Source organism: Ornithorhynchus anatinus, chromosome X1, assembly GCF_004115215.2.
Source record: "Ornithorhynchus anatinus isolate Pmale09 chromosome X1, mOrnAna1.pri.v4, whole genome shotgun sequence".
Lineage (NCBI taxonomy): Eukaryota > Metazoa > Chordata > Mammalia > Monotremata > Ornithorhynchidae > Ornithorhynchus > Ornithorhynchus anatinus.
Window position 1 is genome coordinate 124982028 of NC_041749.1, and position 19403 is coordinate 125001430.

Here is a 19403-nt window from a genome sequence, read left to right on the forward strand (position 1 = left end):
CTTGGATGTCCCACCGTCACATTTAACTTAACATGTCCAAAACAGAACTCATTTTCCCACCCAAACCCTGTCCTCCCACTGGCTTTCCCATCACTTGTAGATGGCACCACCATCCTTCCTGTCTCCCATGCCCGTAACCTTGGCATTATCCTTGACTCCTCTCTCTCATTCAACCCACATATTAAAACCTGTCAGTTCAACCATCACAGCATTGCTAAATTCTGCCCTTTCCTCTCCATTCAAAATACTACCACATTAATCCAAGCACTTTTCCTATTTCACCTTGTTTACTATATCAGCCTCTCTGTTGAACCTCCCTGCTTCTCCCCACTCTGGTCCATAATTCACTCTGCTGCCCCGATCATATTTCTACAAAAATATTCAGCCCATTTCCCCACTCCTCAAGAAATTCCAGTGGTTGCCCATCTACCTCCGCATCAAACACTCAATCATCTTACCCCCTCCTACCTCACTACTCTCCTACTACAATCCAGTCCACACACTTCACTCCTCTAATACCAACCTATAGTACTGTACTGAACCTTGATCTCACCTATCTCACCACCAACCTCTTGCTCACATCCTGCATCTGGTCTGGAACGCCCTCCTTCTTCAGATCCAACAGACCATTACTCTTCCCAAAGCCTTACTGAAGGCCCATCTCCTCCAAGAGGACTGCCCTTACTAAGCCCTCCTTTTCTCTTCTCCCATTCCTTTGTTGCCATGATTGCTCCTTTCAATTCACCCTCACAAAATTTATGCCCATACTCAAATTATTTAATTCTGTTTCCCATTCTAGGTGGTAAGTTCATTGTGGGCAGGAATTGTCTGCTATATTGAAGCATTGTACTCTCCCAAACGCTTAGTGTAGCAGTCTGCACACAGTAGGTGCTCAGTAAATATGATTTATTGATTCATTCCATCAATCATACTTACTAATGTCACAAGCCCCCAGTTCATACCAACCAGCACCTTCCTCAGTGACTTGTAGTAGAAGTCCAACCATACCTCTGATCACCAAGTTTACTGTGAAAGGTTTTTTACTTAGTTTTACCAACATGCACTCACTCACTCCACCACCCAAAGGTCCAATACCAGTCGGTGGTCAAAGGAGCCCTTTCTGCCAATGCTTCTTATTTCTGCTTCCAAGTGCTGCTGCCTTCTGCTGCTGTCAAATGCTAATCTCCTGCTGCTCTCAGCTTGCTTCTGCTCCTTCCTGTGCTACTTCCAGATGACCCCTCAGGTGTGCCCCTTTTTGTGCCTCAAAGCAACCGCCTTTTATCTGGCTTAGGTGTGGCAGCTCTATGTCACAGTCATTAATTGGTCCAGGCCCATTACTGGGTAGAACAGGGAGAGAAAGCCCCGCCTCCCTCCATGTTCTGCCCCCATAGTCCCATAATCAGCTGCCTCGACTAAAGCCCATCAGAGGCTTCACAAAGTCTCTTGCTTGCTGTTGTCCACAGGATCATAAAGTAACTTGTTGTGGGCTCAACACAATTAAGTGCTTACTGTGTGCAGAGCACTATACTAAGAGCTTGGAAAAGGACAATACAGCAATAAAGAGTGACAATCCCTGCCCACAATGAGCTCACATTCTAGAGGGTGGGAAACAGATATCAATACAAATAAACAGACATCAATATAAATAAATAAAATTAAAGATATATACCCAAGTGCTGTGGGGCAGGGATGGGGGGAGGAGCAAAGGGAGCAAGTCAGGGAGATACAGAAGGGAGTGGGAGATGAGGAAAAATGGGGCTTAGTCTGGGAAGGCCTCCTGGAGGAGATATGCCTTCAGTAAGGCTTTGAAGGGGGGAGAGTAATTGTCTGGCAGATTAGAGGAGGGAGGGTGTTCCAGACCAGCTGGAGAACGTGGGCCAGGGGTCGGTGGCGTGACAGGCGATATCAAGGCATAATGAGAAGGTTAGCACAGAGGAGCGAAGTGTGCGGGCTGGGTTGTAGAAGGAGAAAAGCAAGGTGAGTTAGGAAGGGGCAAGGTAATAGAGTGCTTTAAAGTCAACGGTGAGGAGTTTTTGTTTGATATAGAGGGGGATAGGCAACCACTGGAGATTTTTGAAGAAGGGGAGTGACGTCTTAGAAGTTTCTGTAGAAAGATGATCCGGGCAGCGGAATGAAGTATGGAATGGCATGGGGAGGTCTGGAGGCCAACAAGGAGACTGATGTAGTAATCTAGGCAGGATAGGATAAGTGATATTAATGTGGTAGCAGTTTGGATGGAGAGGAAAGGGCAGATTTTAGTGGTGTTGTGCAGGTGGGACTGACAGGATTTAGTGACAGATTGAGTATGTGGGTTGAATGACAGAGAGGAGTGAAGGAGAATCGCAAGGTTACGTCCAGGAAAGGACAGGGTTTGGGTGGGAAGATAAGGAGCTCTATTTTGTACAAGTTAAGTTTGAAGTGACGGGAGAACATCCAAGTAGAGATGTCTTGAAGGCAGGAGGAGATGCGAGCCTGGAGAGAGGGAGAGAGATCAGGGGAGGAGATGTAGATTTGGGTATCACCTGCTTAGAGGTGGTAGTTGAAGCCATGGGAGTGAATGAGTTCTCCAAGGGAGTGGACGTATATGGAGAATAGAAAGGGACTTAGAACGAACCTTGAGGGATCCCCACAGTTAGGGAGTGGAAGGCAGAGGAGAAGCCTGCAAAGGAGACTGAGAATGAACTGCCAGAAAGACATGAGGAGAACCAGGAGAGGATAGAGTCACTGAAGCCAAGGTTGGATAACGTTTCCAGGAGAAGGGGGTGGTCCACAGTGACCAAGGCAGTTGAGAGGTCAAAGAGGATTAGGATGGAGTAGAGGCTGTTGGATTTGTCAAGAAGGAGATCATTGGTGACCTCTGAGAGGGCGGTTTCAGTGGAGTGAAGGGGATGGAAACCAGATTGGAGGGGGTCCAGGAGAGAATTGGAGGAGAGGAATTTGAGACAGCAGGTGTAGATGATTCGCTCAAGGAGTTTGGAGAGGAATGGTTGGAGAGCAAATATATTAGGTTGGACACAGTCCCTGTCCTACACAGGGCTCACCGTCTTTATCTCCATTTTACAGATGAGGTAACTGAGGCACAGAGAAGTGAAAGGACTTGCCCAAGGCTACTCATCAGACAAGTGTCAGAGTAGGGATTAGACTCCCAGGCCCATGCTCTATCCACTATGCCATGCTGCTTCTCCAAGTGTTTGGATCATCAAGGGAGCAGTTTGATGAGAGGAAAGTGTGGATTTTTGGCAATGTTGAGAAGGTAGAACTGACAGAAGAGGAAGGAGATGGGGCGATAACTGGCGTGAGCTGTGGGGTCAAGGGAGGGTTTTTTTAAGATAGGGGAGACATGAGCAAGTTTGAAGGCAGTGGGGAAGAAGCCATTGGAGAGTGAACGGTTGAAGATGGCTGTTAGGGAGGGAAGGAGGGAAGGGGAGAGAGTTTTTATAATTGATTGATTGATTGAGTTTTATGATTGATACAATGGAATTAGTAATCACGTTTCCTGCCCATAACAAGCTTACAGTCTAAAGGGGGAGACAGACATCCGTGTGAATAAATGAGTAATTTATAATATATGATTGAAAGATATGTATATAAGTGCTGTGAGGTTGGGAGTGAGGTGAATATCAAATGTCCAAAGGTCACAAATCCAAGTGCATAGATGACACAGAAGGGAGAGCGAGCTGGGGAAAAGACATCTTAATCAGGAAAGGCCTCTTGGAGGAGATGTGACCTTAATAAGACTTTGAAGGTGGAGAGAGTGGGTGGTCTGGTGTATACGAAGTGGGAGTTAGTTCCAGGCTAGAGGGAGAAGCAGCATGGCATAGTAGATAGAGCTTGGGCCTGGGGGTCAGAAGGTCATAGGTTCTAATCCCGGCTCTGCCGCTTATCTGCTGTGTGACCTGGGGCAAGTCACTTTACTTCTCTGAGCCTCAGTTACCTCATCTGTAAAATGGGGATTGTGACTGTGTGCCCCACGTAGCTCAGGGACTGTGTCCAGCCCAATTTGCCTGTATCTACCTCAGTGCTTACTACAGTGCCAGGCACGTGATAAGCGCTTAACAAATATCATAAATACTACATCCACTAGGACATGCTGCTTCCCAAGATAGTAATAATGAATAATAATTATGGTGTTTAATCACTTACGTGTGCCAGGCACTGTACTAAGCAAATATATTAAGTTGGACACGGTCCCTGTCCTACACAGGGCTCACCGTCTTTATCTCCATTTTACAGATGAGGTAACTGAGGCACAGAGAAGTGAAAGGACTTGCCCAAGGCTACTCATCAGACAAGTGTTGGAGTAGGGATTAGACTCCCAGGCCCATGCTCTATCCACTATGCCACGCTGCTTCTCCAAGTGTTTGGATCATCAAGGGAGTAGTTTGATGAGAGGAAAGTGTGGATTTTTGGCAATGTTGAAAAGGTAGAACTGACAGGATTTGGTGACAGGTTGAATATGTGGGTGGAATGTGTTGACTCTGCAAGTGGCTATTGTAGCCCTGGATACCCACCCCAGTCCCATAGCACTTACGTAAATATTCTTATATGCTATCACCCCATCCCTAATCTATTGTCACTTTCCCCTGTAGACTCTAAACTCCTTATGGGCAGGGAAATCCAACAGCTCTGTTGTATATTCCCAGGTGCTTACTACAGTACACTGTACCCAGTGATTGCTCAAAAATACCATTGATTGATTATCTCAGCATTGCAGAATTGACTCCCTACACTGTCACTGACTGAAACACCCACATTAGATGTACAAATGGGCCTACCCTGAAAACTCGGAAATTGGAAATTGGAAGGTGTGCAACAGGAGAATGGAAGCTGAGATAAGTGTGAGAAAAGGCAATCAAGGATAAAGACCTTAGGATCCACACACACAATGACACCGCCAACTAAACAGAACATCCCACTCTTTGTGTCCTTAGCTGGGGGAAAGGAGGCTCAGAGGCCTCACCCATCGTAAAGAGGACCCCTGTCCTGAGCTAAGGCGGCAGAGGAGTGGGTCTCACCTGCTGCCTCCTTCTGTCTCTGTGTGCCTCAGATACCGATATGATGGCAATTAACGTGACAGGTGGTAGGAGCCCAGGGACCATCCTTCTGTGGTGCTCTTAGTTCAACGTTTGGATCGGTGATTACTCTTGGCCCTCAGTGCAGGAGAGGGCCTAGCGTATTCTAAGGGACAGAAAATGAAATTGGGGAATATTCAAATGACCTAGGAGCCTTTTACTAGGATTGTATTATTTGTCTTTGGCTGTGTATAAACGAGGTCGATGATCTAGAATTGGGTTGTTATCAAAAACGTTTTACATGAATGTTGCTTAAAAGAGCACGAATGATAACACAGCTATTATGGACAACATATGTGGGGACAATGGAGAGTGCCATCTCAAGTCAGAGTGTCCTGTAGCCATATCAATTTTTCTAAGGAACTTTAGAAAAAGATGCTTGATCTTCAATTACCTGGGGAGTTTTCATTTCACTGCAATGGCTTCAGACTTAATCTATGTTCCATTAGAGGAAGATGGTGGCTTCCATTTTGGTCTTTTTACCCAGAAGGGAATGCCTTCACTCCTCAAATCCAACCGACAATTACTCGCCCCACCTTCAAAGCCTTACTGAAGGCACATCTCCTCCAAGAGGCCTTCCCAGACTAAATCCCTCCTTTCCTCTTCTTCCACTCCCTTTTGCATCGCTCTGGCTTCCTCCTTTGGTTCTTCCCCACTCCAAGTCCCACCGCACTTTTATGTACATATCTGTAATTTATTTATTTGTATTGATGTCTGTCTCACCTGCTCCAGATTGAAAGCTCGTTGTGGGCAGGGAATGTGTCTGTTTACTGTTGTATTGTACTCTCCCAAGAGCTTAGTACAGTGCTCTGCACATAGTAAGCACTCAATAAATACAATTAAATGAATGAATGAATGAGATCCAATCTCACTTGTAAACAAGGGCCAAAGATATGCCCCCTTACATTCCTTAAGGAAGGGTAACACATAGGAACTCGTGTGTCATTCTTCAGAGAAACAACTGTTTCCCACACCATCTTTCCAACAGTGCCACACTTTAATGAATTGTGTAGAGTCAACTTTTGGGTTTATATATTTTTGATCAGGTGAAGTTTCAATTCTAAGTTTAAGAGCCCCGAGCTTATGTATACTAATGGCTTTCTTTGTAAAGTCACATAAAATAAGTAATGCCACGTGAACATATTTCAAAGATTAAGCCAGGACTTCGGAAAGGATTGCAGACAGTAGAATAAAAGAATTGAGAACGTGAAAATTTAAAAGCACCAGTAATGTATGATTTGGTGGGTCCAATTAGAGCACATACAGTTTCTGCAAGCCAGAAACATCACAAGAATGATGAACAACTCAAATAGTATTTCAGAAAAAAACCCATTTTATTTAATAATAAAATCTTATTCAATTTACTTAAAAAATTTCATTTAGTTGGTCAAAAGTGTTTTACTTTCTCTTTCATGTATTAGGCCAGAGTAAAGCAAATGCTTTTACAAATGGGCTATGTTCTCCCTAATACATAATTCACTTCTTAGTTGTAAGTTAGGTTCATAATGACTTATGCTAAATGAATGATATTTTTAATATTCAAATTATTTTTTCACTCAGTAAGAACATTTTTTAAGATCCAATTCTATTAAAATACTGAAATAGTCTATTGAAATATTTAATGACCTTTGCCCTTCTTAATAGCTTGTTTTAGGAATAACTAAAGGTCAATTCTAAAATAAACATTTAAAAGGAGGGAATATTTGTGAGTTTCTTCCTTTTCAGCATGCTTCTTTAACAAGCTAAACAAGGATCTCTAGAACTAATGCAACCAACAAACCACTTTAATACACAGTATCACTACCCTCCCCTCCCCCATTTGAATATTATACAGTGAAACTAACAGGATCGGTAACTCAAAGCTTGCTTAAAACACAGAACATGAATGTGGTTGGTTTTTTTTAAATCTCTAACCAAAAACTCTTCCGGGAATTATGTATCATTTTCTCTCTCTAATTTGTGGTACTCATAGGCCACATCCACTGCAGTCTTTCTTCCTAAGACAATAAAGATGAATTTCAGTGGTTTCCCGGTTTTCTTTACTCAAGTAAAACTGCTGGCTACTTCTTCTTCTGCACCTTCTTTAGGGATTCTTGGTTTGTGCTGAAATCATTATACATGAAAGATTAAAGCGTTCTCAATCTGTATATATGCAGGTTCTACCAAGCCTTGGGTCTGTCCGCCCATCTGTCGATCCATCCACCTGTCCCCACCCTTTACCCTAACAGTTGTAATGGGAGATAGACTTGTCCCCACATGGCAAGTGTGAGGAGGAGCATTTTCTTCCCCCAAGGGCAGAGTGCAGACAACACTATGAAGCACCATCTAGCATCATGGCCAGGACCAGGTCGGCATGGGGGATGATGAATATAGACCTCCAGCTATTCTACAACCAGCATCTGGCTGGCCATGCTCTATTCTCTTCAACCTCTACCCGATATGCTTGGTTCCATAGCCTGCACACAGTGAAATGTGAAATGGAGATTCAGTACCTGTTTTCCCTCTTTCTTAGACTCTGAGCACCATGTAGGATAAGAACTGTGTTGACCTGATCAACTTCTATCTCTCCCAGGGCTTTGTACAGTGCTTGGCATAAAGTAAGCACTTAACAATACCATTATTATTTGTAGCAGAAAGTGCTTATAAATACTATTACTATTAGGGGAGAAAAGAATAAGGCTATAGCATAAGGCTTAAGATGACAAAATTACCCAATCTGTTTTGGAATCAGTTTAGATGGGTCCACCCTCTTCCTTCAAGAATACCACTACTCCAGCCTGCAATTTACAGTTAGAATGAGTCAGTCAGCCAATCGTATTTTTATTGTGCACTTACTGTGTGCAGAGCACTGTACTGAGGAATTCTAGCTGGATCCACTGCATGGCTCAATCACATTATGATACTACAATGTGGAAAGACCTCACTGGTATAATCATAAATTAAAGTCTGGAGCAGTAGGAAGATCGGGTTAAGGTTGAGAGCAGTGATGATGCAAGGTCAGTCATACAATGTAAGAACACCCAGTTCTCTGAGAACATGGGGGTTGCGTGAACGAGAAGCCTCCCATTAAGGAAAACTTGTGCTGCAGTACTCACCGCTCCTGACGGCAGGTGCATGGGCTTCTAGAAGAGGAATTTCTTTCAACACCATGATGTTTTCCATCATCATCTCCTGGAGCTGAGGTGACTGGCAGACCTACTGGTTGCAAAATTGTTGCAGGTTCAACAATTATTTTATTTTAAATAAATCAATAAGGAGTTCAGAATTCTCTAGCCACAGATTTTTGCTTTAACTTTGGCTATTTATCCATGTCTTTATGTTATCTTCATGTTTTGCTTCATCCCTCCTTGTGTCTGTCGCCAGTGCCCACTCCCCTCTCCACAGTCCCAGGCTATATTTTTCGATTGTGAGTCCCATGAGGGATAGAGACTGTCTCTAATTCCCACCTTTGTATTTATTCCCAGGGCTCAGCAGAGTATTCCGCACACATTAGGCACTTACTATTCCTACAACTACATGCTGTGGCACAGATAATCTCCATGAAACATCACTCGGCCATATCTCTCCTCTCAATACTTTCCACTGACTCCCTGTGTATATGTTAAATACAATAGCATTCATTCATTCAATTGAATTTATTGAGCGCTTACTGTGTGCAGAGAGCCGTACTAAGCGCTTGGGAAGTACAATTCAGCAACAAATAGAGACAATCCCTGCCCACAATGGACTCACCATCCAGAAGGGGGGAGTCAGGCATCAAAACAAGTAAATAGGCAACAATAGCATTGTTATAAATAAAAACAACTATAGATATATACACATCATTAATAAAAATTAATAGAATTTCAATTATAAATATGTACAAATATACCCAAGTGCTATGGACCAGGGGGTAGAGGAGAGGGAGGGAGTAGGGGTGATGAGGAGGGGAAGGGGAGCAGAGGAAAAGGGGGGCTTAATCTGGGAAGGCCTCCTGGAGGAGGTGAACTTTCAGTAGGACTTCAAAGGAGGGAAGTGTGCTAGTTTGGCAGATTTGAAGAGGGAGGGCATTCCAGGCCAGAGGTAGGACGTGGGCCAGGGGTCGAGGGCGGGACAGGCGAGGACGAGACACAGTGAGAAGGTTAGTGCCAGAGGAGCAGTGTGTGCAGACTGCAGGCTGGGAGCTCCTTAAGGGCAGGGGTCATGTCTCCCTATTGAGAAAAGCACTGTGGCAACCATCACCTTCTCCCCTCCCCTGTTCCCACTCCCAGCATGCTCAGTGTGTGCCAGGACAAGGATAAAGGCTGCTTCCACATGTTCTACGCCTTTGCCACCCTCACTGATACTCTGAGCCTGTTTTGTGTATTTGTGTTGTATTTTAGTGTTTCATCACTCCTGATGTGGCTGTCTCCAATCCCTTCCCCCAGATATTGGGAAGCAGCATGGCTCAGTGGAAAGAACCTGCGCTTCAGAGTCAGAGGTCATGGGTTCAACTCCCGGCTCTGCCACTTGTCAGCTGTGTGACTGTGGGCGAGTCACTTCACTTCTCTGTGCATCAGTTACCTCATCTGTAAAATGGGGATTAACTGTGAGCCTCACGTGGGACAACCTGATTACCCTGTATCTACCCCAGCGCTTAGAACAGTGCTCAGCACGTAGTAAGCGCTTAACAAATACCAACATCATCACCAACATCAGATATTAAAGCCTCTTTTCTCCCTACTCTATTTCCCTTCTGTGTCACCAATGCACTTGGATCTGTACCCTCTAGGTACTTGATATGCATTCCAACATAGGCCCCATAGCACTTATGTGCATACCCGTAATTTATTTATTTATTTATTTTAATGTCTGTCTCCCCCTCTAGACTGTGAGATACTTCTGGGCAGGGAACCTGTCTACCAACTCTGTTGTACTGCACTCTTCCAAGTGCTTAATAATAATACCTGTGGTATCCGTTAAGCGCTTACTACATGCCAGGCACTGTACTAAGTGCTGAAGTAGATACAAAGTAATTGGACTGGACACAGTCCCTTTTGCACATAGGGCTGACAGCTTTAATCCCCATTTTACAGATGAGGGAACTACGGCACAGAGAAAAGTTAAGTGACTTGCCCGCGGTCACAGAGCAGACAAGTGGCGGAGCAAGGGTTGGAACCCAGGTTCCTTCTGACTCCCAAGCCCGTGCTCTATCCATTAGGCCACATTGCTTAGTACAGTGCTCTGCACAGGGTAAGCACTTAATAAATACTATTACTACTACGTTTGTATCTCTTCACATCAAACACTCCGCATAATTGGAAGTCACTGTCCTCATTCCTCCACAGGCAATGTTTAAACTGGACTTTGCCTCCGAGTCTCCCGCCTCCAACCCCTCACTCACCCGTTTCCCCAATTTGGAACTCTCTTCTTCCTCAGATCAGACAGACCACATGTCTCTCCACAGTCAAATTCCTCCTGAAATCCTATCTCCTCCAACCAGCTTTCCCAGATTCATTTCCCAGCACCTTGAGTCATTACCTTTTATCTACCCCAGCACATACAACAGTGCTTGGGACATAGTAAGTGCTTAATAAATACCATCATCATCATCCCACCCCTTTGGCCAACTCTAGCAGTTACGAATCCGTACAGCCTCTAGCATTTATGATCCCACATTACATTGTAAGTTCTTTGTGAACAGAGAATGCGCCACTTTGTTATTCTAACTTCCCAAGAACGCCCCAAGGGGCACTCAATAAATGCTGCAGTTACCACGATGATGACGACTACTATTCACCCAACCCTAAGCCCCACAGCACTTTTGGACATATCTGTAATTTATTTTAATATCTGTCCCCACCTCCAGTCTGTAAGCTCCTTGTGGTCAGGGAATGTGTCTACCAACTCCACTGTATTTTACTTTTCCAAGCACTTAGTACAGTGTTCTGTGCACAGTAGTGGTCAGTGAATACCACTAATCAATTGATCGATTAATAAATGATAAATAATAATGTTATTTATTCAGTGCTTACTACATGTCAAGGACTGTTCTAAGCACTGGGATAAATACTAGTTAATCATGTCAGACGCAGTTCCTGTTCCATATGGGTTTCACAATCTAAGTAAGAGGGAGAACAGGGATTGAATCTCCATTTTAATAATAATAATGTTGGTATTTGTTAAGCGCTTACTATGTGCCGAGCACTGTTCTAAGCGCTGGGGTAGACATAGGGGAATCAGGTTATCCCTCGTGGGGCTCACAGTCTTAATCCCCATTTTACAGATGAGGGAACTGAGGCACAGAGAAGTTAAGTGACTTGCCCACAGTCACACAGCCGACAAGTGGCAGAGCTGGGATTCGAACTCATGAGCCCTGACTCCAAAGCCCATGCTCTTTCCACTGAGCCAGGCTAAATGAGGAAACTGAGGAACAGTAAAGTTAAGTGACTTGCTCATGGTCACACAGCAGGTCAGTATTGGATCCAGGATTAATATCCAGGTCCTCTGACTCCCAAGGCCAGGCTCTTCCCACTAGGTTACATTGCTTCGGAATGTAATGACATTAGATCTGGACTAAAATGATTGACCCTCCAAAATTCCTCAAAGTTCTCATTCATAAAAGCATTCTTTTCAAAATGTTCCTAATTATTAACTCACAACTACTAATCCTGTGACTGTTGCTGAAAGGCTTTAGTTCAAAAGTGGAAAGATTCCAGGCAATGGAGTCTCAAGTAGTGGGAGGTAAGAGCTGAAACAGCCATTTGAGATGGTGAAGATTGGACCCATTTTCTCCCCTCAAATTTCCAGCTAAGCGTAACACAAAGGAGAGAAAACATTTGCTATTGTACCTTCTTTTGGTGGCTGCAGTGCTTTATTTTCAACTGCTGGAGCAGAATATCCAAACACATGTTCACTGAAAGAAAATGTATAGTAGGTTAAAACAACATAATGACTGGTTCTATTCAATAACTTGATTAATGTTAGGGATGAGGGAATTGAGAGTATGCTCATCAAATTTACAGTGAGTACAAAATTGGGTAGGGTTTCTAACACTTTGGAAGACAAGTGACTCTGAACATATGATCCTATAAATAGATAATGCAAATCAGAAGGTATAGTGTGAGATTGCATACTTAGGAACAAAAAAAAGCAATGAAATGGCAATAGAGTAGCCAGGCACAAAACAACTGAAAAAGTCCTGCAGGTCATAAGTAACCACAATCATTTAATCAATCAATCAATCAATGGCATTTACTGAGCTAAGTACTGCCCCAAGCACTCAGGAATGTATAGTGGAAGCAAGACATACACTGCCTTGTCAGAAGATGGAGAACCTTGAAGCTGATGGTGCATTTTTATCTGATGTGGAGAGATGAGGGAAGCGAGTGGGGGGTTTGGGCAAAAGGAGGGCTCAAGGTTACTTCTTCCATTTCTGTGATTCTGCAGTGGCCAGACTCCTCTCACAAGCTCAATTATGTCAGAATTCTAGGTGTTGCGGTGGGCGGAATGAAGGGGGCGGTTAGGCTCCCTATCCCCTTTATCAAAAAATGCTAAAACTCATTGAATCGATCTGGCTTTTATCACATGGTACAGCTACTCTGAATTAAATGTAACCCCTGTGCTACCCTTGATTATGGTTTACCTTCCGATTTCTTCATACTCGCTGGAAAAAGCCCATTTGGAATTCCCTCCAGAACTCTCTAATTGACTCCCGGGCAAACTGCTTGCAGGTGGGAGGTGAACCCAACCACCTAATTCATATTGCTGCTTTTGACAGTCCTTTTCTCTGTCATTGCCTTTCAGCAAGGAATCTTCATCAGTGCTATTTGTTTCAGGGCCTTGTTCCTGCAAAACAAAACATGTGATAGGGACTGTGTCTGACTTGAATAACTAGTGTCTACCCCATGCTTGGAACAATGCTTGACACATAGTAAATGCTTAACAAATACCAGAATCATCATAACTATCACCACAGAAACAATCCCAAATAGTAAGGTTTGCCTTTTGCTCCAAATAATAATAATAATAATAATGGTATTTATTAAGCGCTTATTATGTGTCGGGCACTGTACTGGAAGGGGATTTATAATCTTTGAAAGAAACAGGGATACCTTTTCTTCTTTTCTTTTCAATTGTTCTTTAGATATGGAGTCTCTTCTTTTCTTCAAGCAGTCGAGGGCTTTTTCTATTTTTTCTACTTTAGAAGACACTTCCGAAGCGTACATAACAAGGTGAGAGAGCAATTTCTTGGCTTCATAAAAGGGGGGGAAGAGTTGGGATGTTGTTTACAAACATTTTAATATTAATGCTTTATTGTCATGAAAAATTCACAAAACGGCCCACCTATCACTAAACTTCAATTCACAGAACAGTCATTCATTCAATAGTATTTATTGAGTGCTATGTGCAGAGCACTTTACTAAGCACTTGGAATGTACAATTTGGCAATGGATCGAGACAATCCCTGCCCAATAATAGGCCAAATAACACACTAAGCCTACATCATCTTCTTCATCTTGGAACCCCAATTTTCCTTTGGAAATAACGATGGGAGTAAAAGACACAACTTCCTTAAAGGAAACAGGGAAGGTAATAAGGTTAATCCTCATTCAATCCACCATTTTCTGAACATGGTTTACAGCCAAGTCACTAACCTGTTAGAAATTTGGCATTAAATAGTTTACACCTTGTTAAGCTTTTTCACTTGATGATTGTGGAACACTTGACACTATTTTTCTTTCATTTTCAAACCAAATGGGAGTCCAAATTCTAGATGCCTAATGCCTGTTCTGTGAAATTATCTAATGATTACAGCAAGTAACCCTTGTTTTTCCAAAAGTGGGTAAGAGACACTCCATACTGCTAAATCCTGCCCATTCTTTCTCCAAAACACTGTCCCTTTCTCTTCAACCACTTACTATGCTGGTTCAAGACCTCTTCATATCATTTCCTCCCGGGTCTCCCTGCCTCCAGCTTCTTCCCCGTTCAGCCTACACCACCCTACTACCCGCATCATCTTCCTGAAACACTTCTCAGCACATCTATCTCTACTCCTCAAAACCTTCCAATGGCTGCCCAACTCCCTTCACATCAAGCAAGGAATTCCTTACTTTGGTCAGTTTTCTCCATCTTACAAATCAGACCCCTTCATCCACCACTGCCCTGCCCACAATAATAATAATAATGATAATGCTATTTGTTAAGCGCTTACTATGTGCCAAGCACTGTTCTAAAGACTGGAGTAGATATAAGGTTATCAGGTTGTCTCACATGGGGCTCACAGTCTTAATCCCCATTTTACAGATAATAATAATAATAGTAATAATAATGTTGGTATTTGTTAAGCGCTTACTATGTGCCGAGCATTGTTCTAAGCGCTGGGGTAGACATAGGGGAATCAGGTTGTCCCACGTGGGGCTCACAGTCTTAATCCCCATTTTACAGATGAGGGAACTGAGGCACAGAGAAATTAAGTGACTCGCCCACAGTCACACAGCCGACAAGTGGCAGAGCTGGGATTCGAACTCATGAGCCCTGACTCCAAAGCCCGTGCTCTTCTCATGCATGAGGGCACTGAAGCACAGAGTAGTTAAGACTTGCCCAAGGTCGCACAGCAGACATGTGGTGGAGCCAGCATTAGAACCCAGGTCCTTCTGACTTCAAGGCCCATGCTTTATCCACTAAGCCACGCTGCTTCTCTAACTGATAACAGAAGTTATCTGTCCCTTCCTCTCAACTCTTCCACCTCCATTCCCTCTGCTCATACAGTTCCCCTAACCTCCAATTCCCTCCCCGGCCTAATCTACCAGGCTTTGGCCCTCCCCATCTTTAAAACCCACCTAAAACCCTGTCTCCTCCACCATGATTTACCCAATTAATTCCCATCACTTGACATTAGAGCAACCCAACAGCCACACCTTAGCACTTACATGTTCCCGCCAATCTTTAGCATGTGTGTATAGATCTATAGCCAGTGGTACCTCAAATTGTTTATTCCAATTTTTCACCCTACTCCCTCTCTGCTCCTCCTACTTCCTATTGCTCTTACTACTTACATATTTTCTGTCTCCCCCAATAGACTGTAAGCACCTCGAAGGAAGAGAATGTGTAGCTGACTCTGCTGTACTAACTCATATTAACTTTGGGCAGAAATGGGAGCAGGGAGATGGGGTGACTGCTGGAGGATGCAGTGGGACCCAGAGAAGGCTATTCTCAGAATAGGGGAGTCGTGAGCTGGTAATGTAAAAAAAATCACAGCCACTTGAAACAGATAATGTGGGATCACTTTTCCAAAAATAACAAATAACTTACCAAAAATCTTACAGTTGTACAGCACAATAAAAACAATGTTGCCTAAAGCCTCATAACAAGGATCAGATATGGAGTCTATGAGAAAGTTAAGGCCATTGTTCTGGAGCAGGTGATGCAGATTTTCCTCTGTAGAATATAATGGTTACAGTTAGAGCCTTCTCTATTTCCATCAACTGATAACACCTCTTGCAGCACATGTGCAATCAGTCTAAAGAATTTATAATAACAACAACAACAGAATGATTGTGGTATTCATTATGTGCTTACTATGTGCCAAGCACTCTACGAAGCAGTGGGGTTGATACAAGAGAAGCAGGTCGGAGTTCCTGCCCCCAATGGGGCTCTCGGTCTAATGGGGAAGGAGAACAGGTATTTCACCCCCATTTTATAGATGAGAAAAATGAGGCACAGAGATGTTAAATGACTTGCCCAAGGTTATACAGCAGGCAAATGGCAGAGTCAGGATTGGAACTCAGGTCTCTTTGACACCCAATCATATACTCTTTCCATGTTGCTTCTCCTTCAGAAGAAGCCCCTCAAAATCCTTCTCCTAATCATTGGCCCCATTCAGAAGGAGATGCTAGAGAGGATTGGCGGGGGGTTGGGCTGGAAATAGTTGACTTAATTTGACATATTCCCTTGAGGAAATTCTCTTTCCTCCCAAGACCTGAAGGCTTTTTAAATGAAATTATTGAATTCCAGCTATTCAATGTAAGAATATTCTCCTTCCTAATTTGAAAATTAATTCATAATTATTGAAGATTACTCAAGAGCTGATTTTTTTGCCTGTGGTTAATTTAGGAACTAGGCTTCTTTTCCTGTCTCTGTTGTGGGCAGGGAATTCATTCATTCATTCAATAGTATTTATTGAGTGCTTACTATGTGCAGAGCACTGTACTAAGCGCTTGGAAGGTACAATGTGTTTACCAACTCTTGTTTTGTTGTATTTTCCTAAATGCTTAGTACATTGCTCCACACTCAGTAAGTCCTCAATAAATACAATTGATTGTTATGCTATTTGTGCATTTCTGTTTTCATTATCAACTTCTATCATCATCATCATTAATATTTAAAGAGCACCTATCATTAACAGAGCATTATGGGAAGTGCTTCAGAGAATACAATAGAGTTAAGTAGATACAATCCCTGCCCTCCAGAACCTTACAGTGGTGTGGGGAGGGGAAAAACAGAGGGGGGGCAGGGACAGACAGGAGGAAGAAGGAAAGTGGATATGCAGGTGAGCCAGTGTTTAAGTACAAGGGGATGTATAAAAGTGCATCAGGCAGTCAAGAGTAGATAATGCTTTGTTGCTGCAGAAGGGCTGAAGTGGTAGTTGGGATAAAACCTGGGAAGAGGAGACATAATTATGGTATTTGTTAAGCGCTTACTATATGCCAGGCACTGTACTAAGTGCTGGGGTGGTTACAAGTAAATCAGGCTGCACACAGTCCCTGTCCCACTTGGGGTTCACAGTCTCGATCCCCATTTTATAGATGAGGTAACTGAGGCACAGAGAAGTGAAATGACTTGCCCAAGGTCTCACAGCAGACAAGTGGTGGAGCTGGGCTTAGAACCCAAGCCTGTGCTCTTTCCACTACAGCACGTTGCTTCTTAAGAAATGAATCAAGGAAGACCTCCTGGGAATGTGATTTCAGTACTCCAACAAGTGGAGAAATGGCTATTTTTTGTGCTAAATTATCAACCATGTCATCTTACCAATTAATCAATGGTATTTATTGAGCAATTATTGTGTTTAGTGCTTTAAGTGCTTGGGAAAGTACAATATGGTAGAATTGGTAAGGTGATCCCTCCTCACAAGGAGTTTACAGTCAACAGGGAGAGAGAGACACCAAAATAGATTATGGACAGGGAAATAGTAGAATATTTTAATAAGTACTTTGGGGCTGGGGTATCAAAATGCTCAAGGGTACACAGCCAAGTGTAGAGTTGATGCAAGGGGGAGGGTGGTCAGGGGAAATAAGGGACTCAATTAGGGAAGCCCTCTTGGAGGAGATAAGATTTTAGGAGTGTTTTGAATGTTGGGAGAGTGGTGAACAACATGTTGGATACAAAGGAGCAGGTAATGCCAGGCCAGTGGGAGAACATGGGCAAGGGAACATTGGGAAGCAGCATGTCTTAGTGGATAGACCACGGGCCTGGAAGTCAGAAGGTCATGGGTTCTAATCCCAGCTCTGCCACTTGTCTTGGGCAACTTACTTCACTTCTCTGTGCCTCAGTTATCTCATCTGTAAAATGGGGATTAAGACCATGAGCCCCGTGCGGGATGGGGACTGTGTCCAACCTGATTTCCTTGTAACCAACCCAGCACTTAGTACAGTGCCTGGTGCTTAATAAATACCACAATTATTATGATTATTATTATTAATGCATCAGTAGCAGAATAAATGAGTTTGAGGTATAGAGAGTAGGTTGGTGTTAGAGGAGCAAAGTATGTGGGTTGGGTTATAGTACAAAATCAGTGAGGTGACCTAGGCGGGAGAGAGCTGATGGAGTGCCTTAAAGTCAATTTTAAAAAAGAGTTTGATGAATCTGTCTGATGTGGAGGTGGATGAAACCACTAGAGGATTTTGAGGTATGGAGCGAAGAGTTTCTCAGAAAAGTGATCCAGGCAGCAGAGTGAAGGGTGAACAGGAGAAGGGAGAGACAGGATGCAGGGAGATCAGCGAGGAAGATGATGCAGTAGTCAAGGTGGGGAAGGACAAGTGCTTGGTTTGACATGGTAGCAGTTTGGATGGAGAGGAAAGGGTGGACTATAAAGATGTTATGAGTATAGAATCGACAGGATTTGGTAACAAATTGAATGGGTGGGCTGAATGAGAGAGAATGGTCAAGGATAATGCTAAGGTTAAGGGCTAGTGAGACAGGAAGGTGGCAAGTGTTTTAATAAAGTTAGGTCTTTAGATCAACTATATAAGCCAAAACCCTAACATCCTCACTTCAGTTTTCATGAGTGCATACATAAAGGGGGGAAAAGAGTAAGGAGACAGAGCATTTTAAAGGAGTTACTGATATACAGAAAGGTTTGAATCTAACAAATGATTTAAAAAGGCTGAACTGATTTTTATTACTAGAATTTTATTTCCCAAATCTTTCCAAATTGTTGAACAGCTTGTCTCTAAATAAATATTATTTTTTATATTATCTTCAGTGTGCCTCCTGATAGCAAATCAAATATCACAGAAACACAAATAAGCCATCAGTGACTCATTATACATCTACTCAAGAGTTTACGAAAATTCAATTGGCTTTTAGTAAGTTGCCAGATGAAAACTTCCTGCTGTGATTGTTTCCTTTTGAACACAAAATCTGTCAACATAACTTAAAATAATCTGTCTGATTCTTTTGCTTGGCTCAGAACTGAGAAACAGCTGGCTGCTCTGTAGAGTAGTGAGATACATCTGGTCTATCTACCACACAACAGAGCCCCATGAAATTAGTAAAATGTCTTTTTTGACCTTTTGATTCAGAATCATTTTTATGGTTTTTACTTCTCCACAAAGTTCTAAATCCTAAAGTTGTAAAAGGATCACTAGCGTTGCAGAAAATATAATTTCCTTCTTAAAAAGGAATTGTGACATCTGTTTCAGGATAACACTGATGAAATACAATTTCAGTCACACCTGCACCCACAGGTTAATTCATTGCCAGTGGTGTCTTTTTCAAGCATGAAGGCATATAGTGAAACAAAAAGTGTAAAATATATTCTATGCACTGTAAAATCAAGCTCATCAAATCAATCAAAAATTGTTGAGCAATGTGTGCAGAACATTACACTAAGTATGTGAGAAAGTATAATACAACAGAGATGGTAGACATGATCCTATCCACAGGGAGCTTACAGTCTACAGGGAATTAAAATGTATTAAAGAATACAGATACTTACCACACGCTGCAGTGCAATATGCAAGTGTAAGCATAACACTAGTTTTCTCGCCAGAATTCAGGCTCTCAAGAAGCAGCAAAGTCAGAAGCTTTGGCACGACATGATGTCTTGCTAGAACTACACTACCAGGAGCTATAAAATATTTTAAATGTAAG

The 19403-nt window shown here is 42.9% G+C and overlaps 1 protein-coding gene across 1 annotated transcript in view; it reads right to left on the reverse strand.

The window, feature by feature from the left end:
- Window positions 1-6385: 6385 nt before the first annotated feature.
- LOC100681069 (telomere repeats-binding bouquet formation protein 1) overlaps window positions 6386-19403 on the reverse strand; it is a 35454-nt gene continuing 22436 nt past the window's right edge. Inside the window, exons 11-17 of the mRNA XM_029049961.2 lie at window positions 19249-19380; window positions 15345-15470; window positions 13145-13284; window positions 12676-12878; window positions 11882-11946; window positions 8168-8267; window positions 6386-7175 (exon numbers count right to left, since the gene is read on the reverse strand). Coding sequence (XP_028905794.1) covers window positions 7133-7175; window positions 8168-8267; window positions 11882-11946; window positions 12676-12878; window positions 13145-13284; window positions 15345-15470; window positions 19249-19380 — 809 coding nt within the window. The 3' untranslated portion in view covers window positions 6386-7132. The remainder of the gene's footprint in view (window positions 7176-8167; window positions 8268-11881; window positions 11947-12675; window positions 12879-13144; window positions 13285-15344; window positions 15471-19248; window positions 19381-19403) is intronic.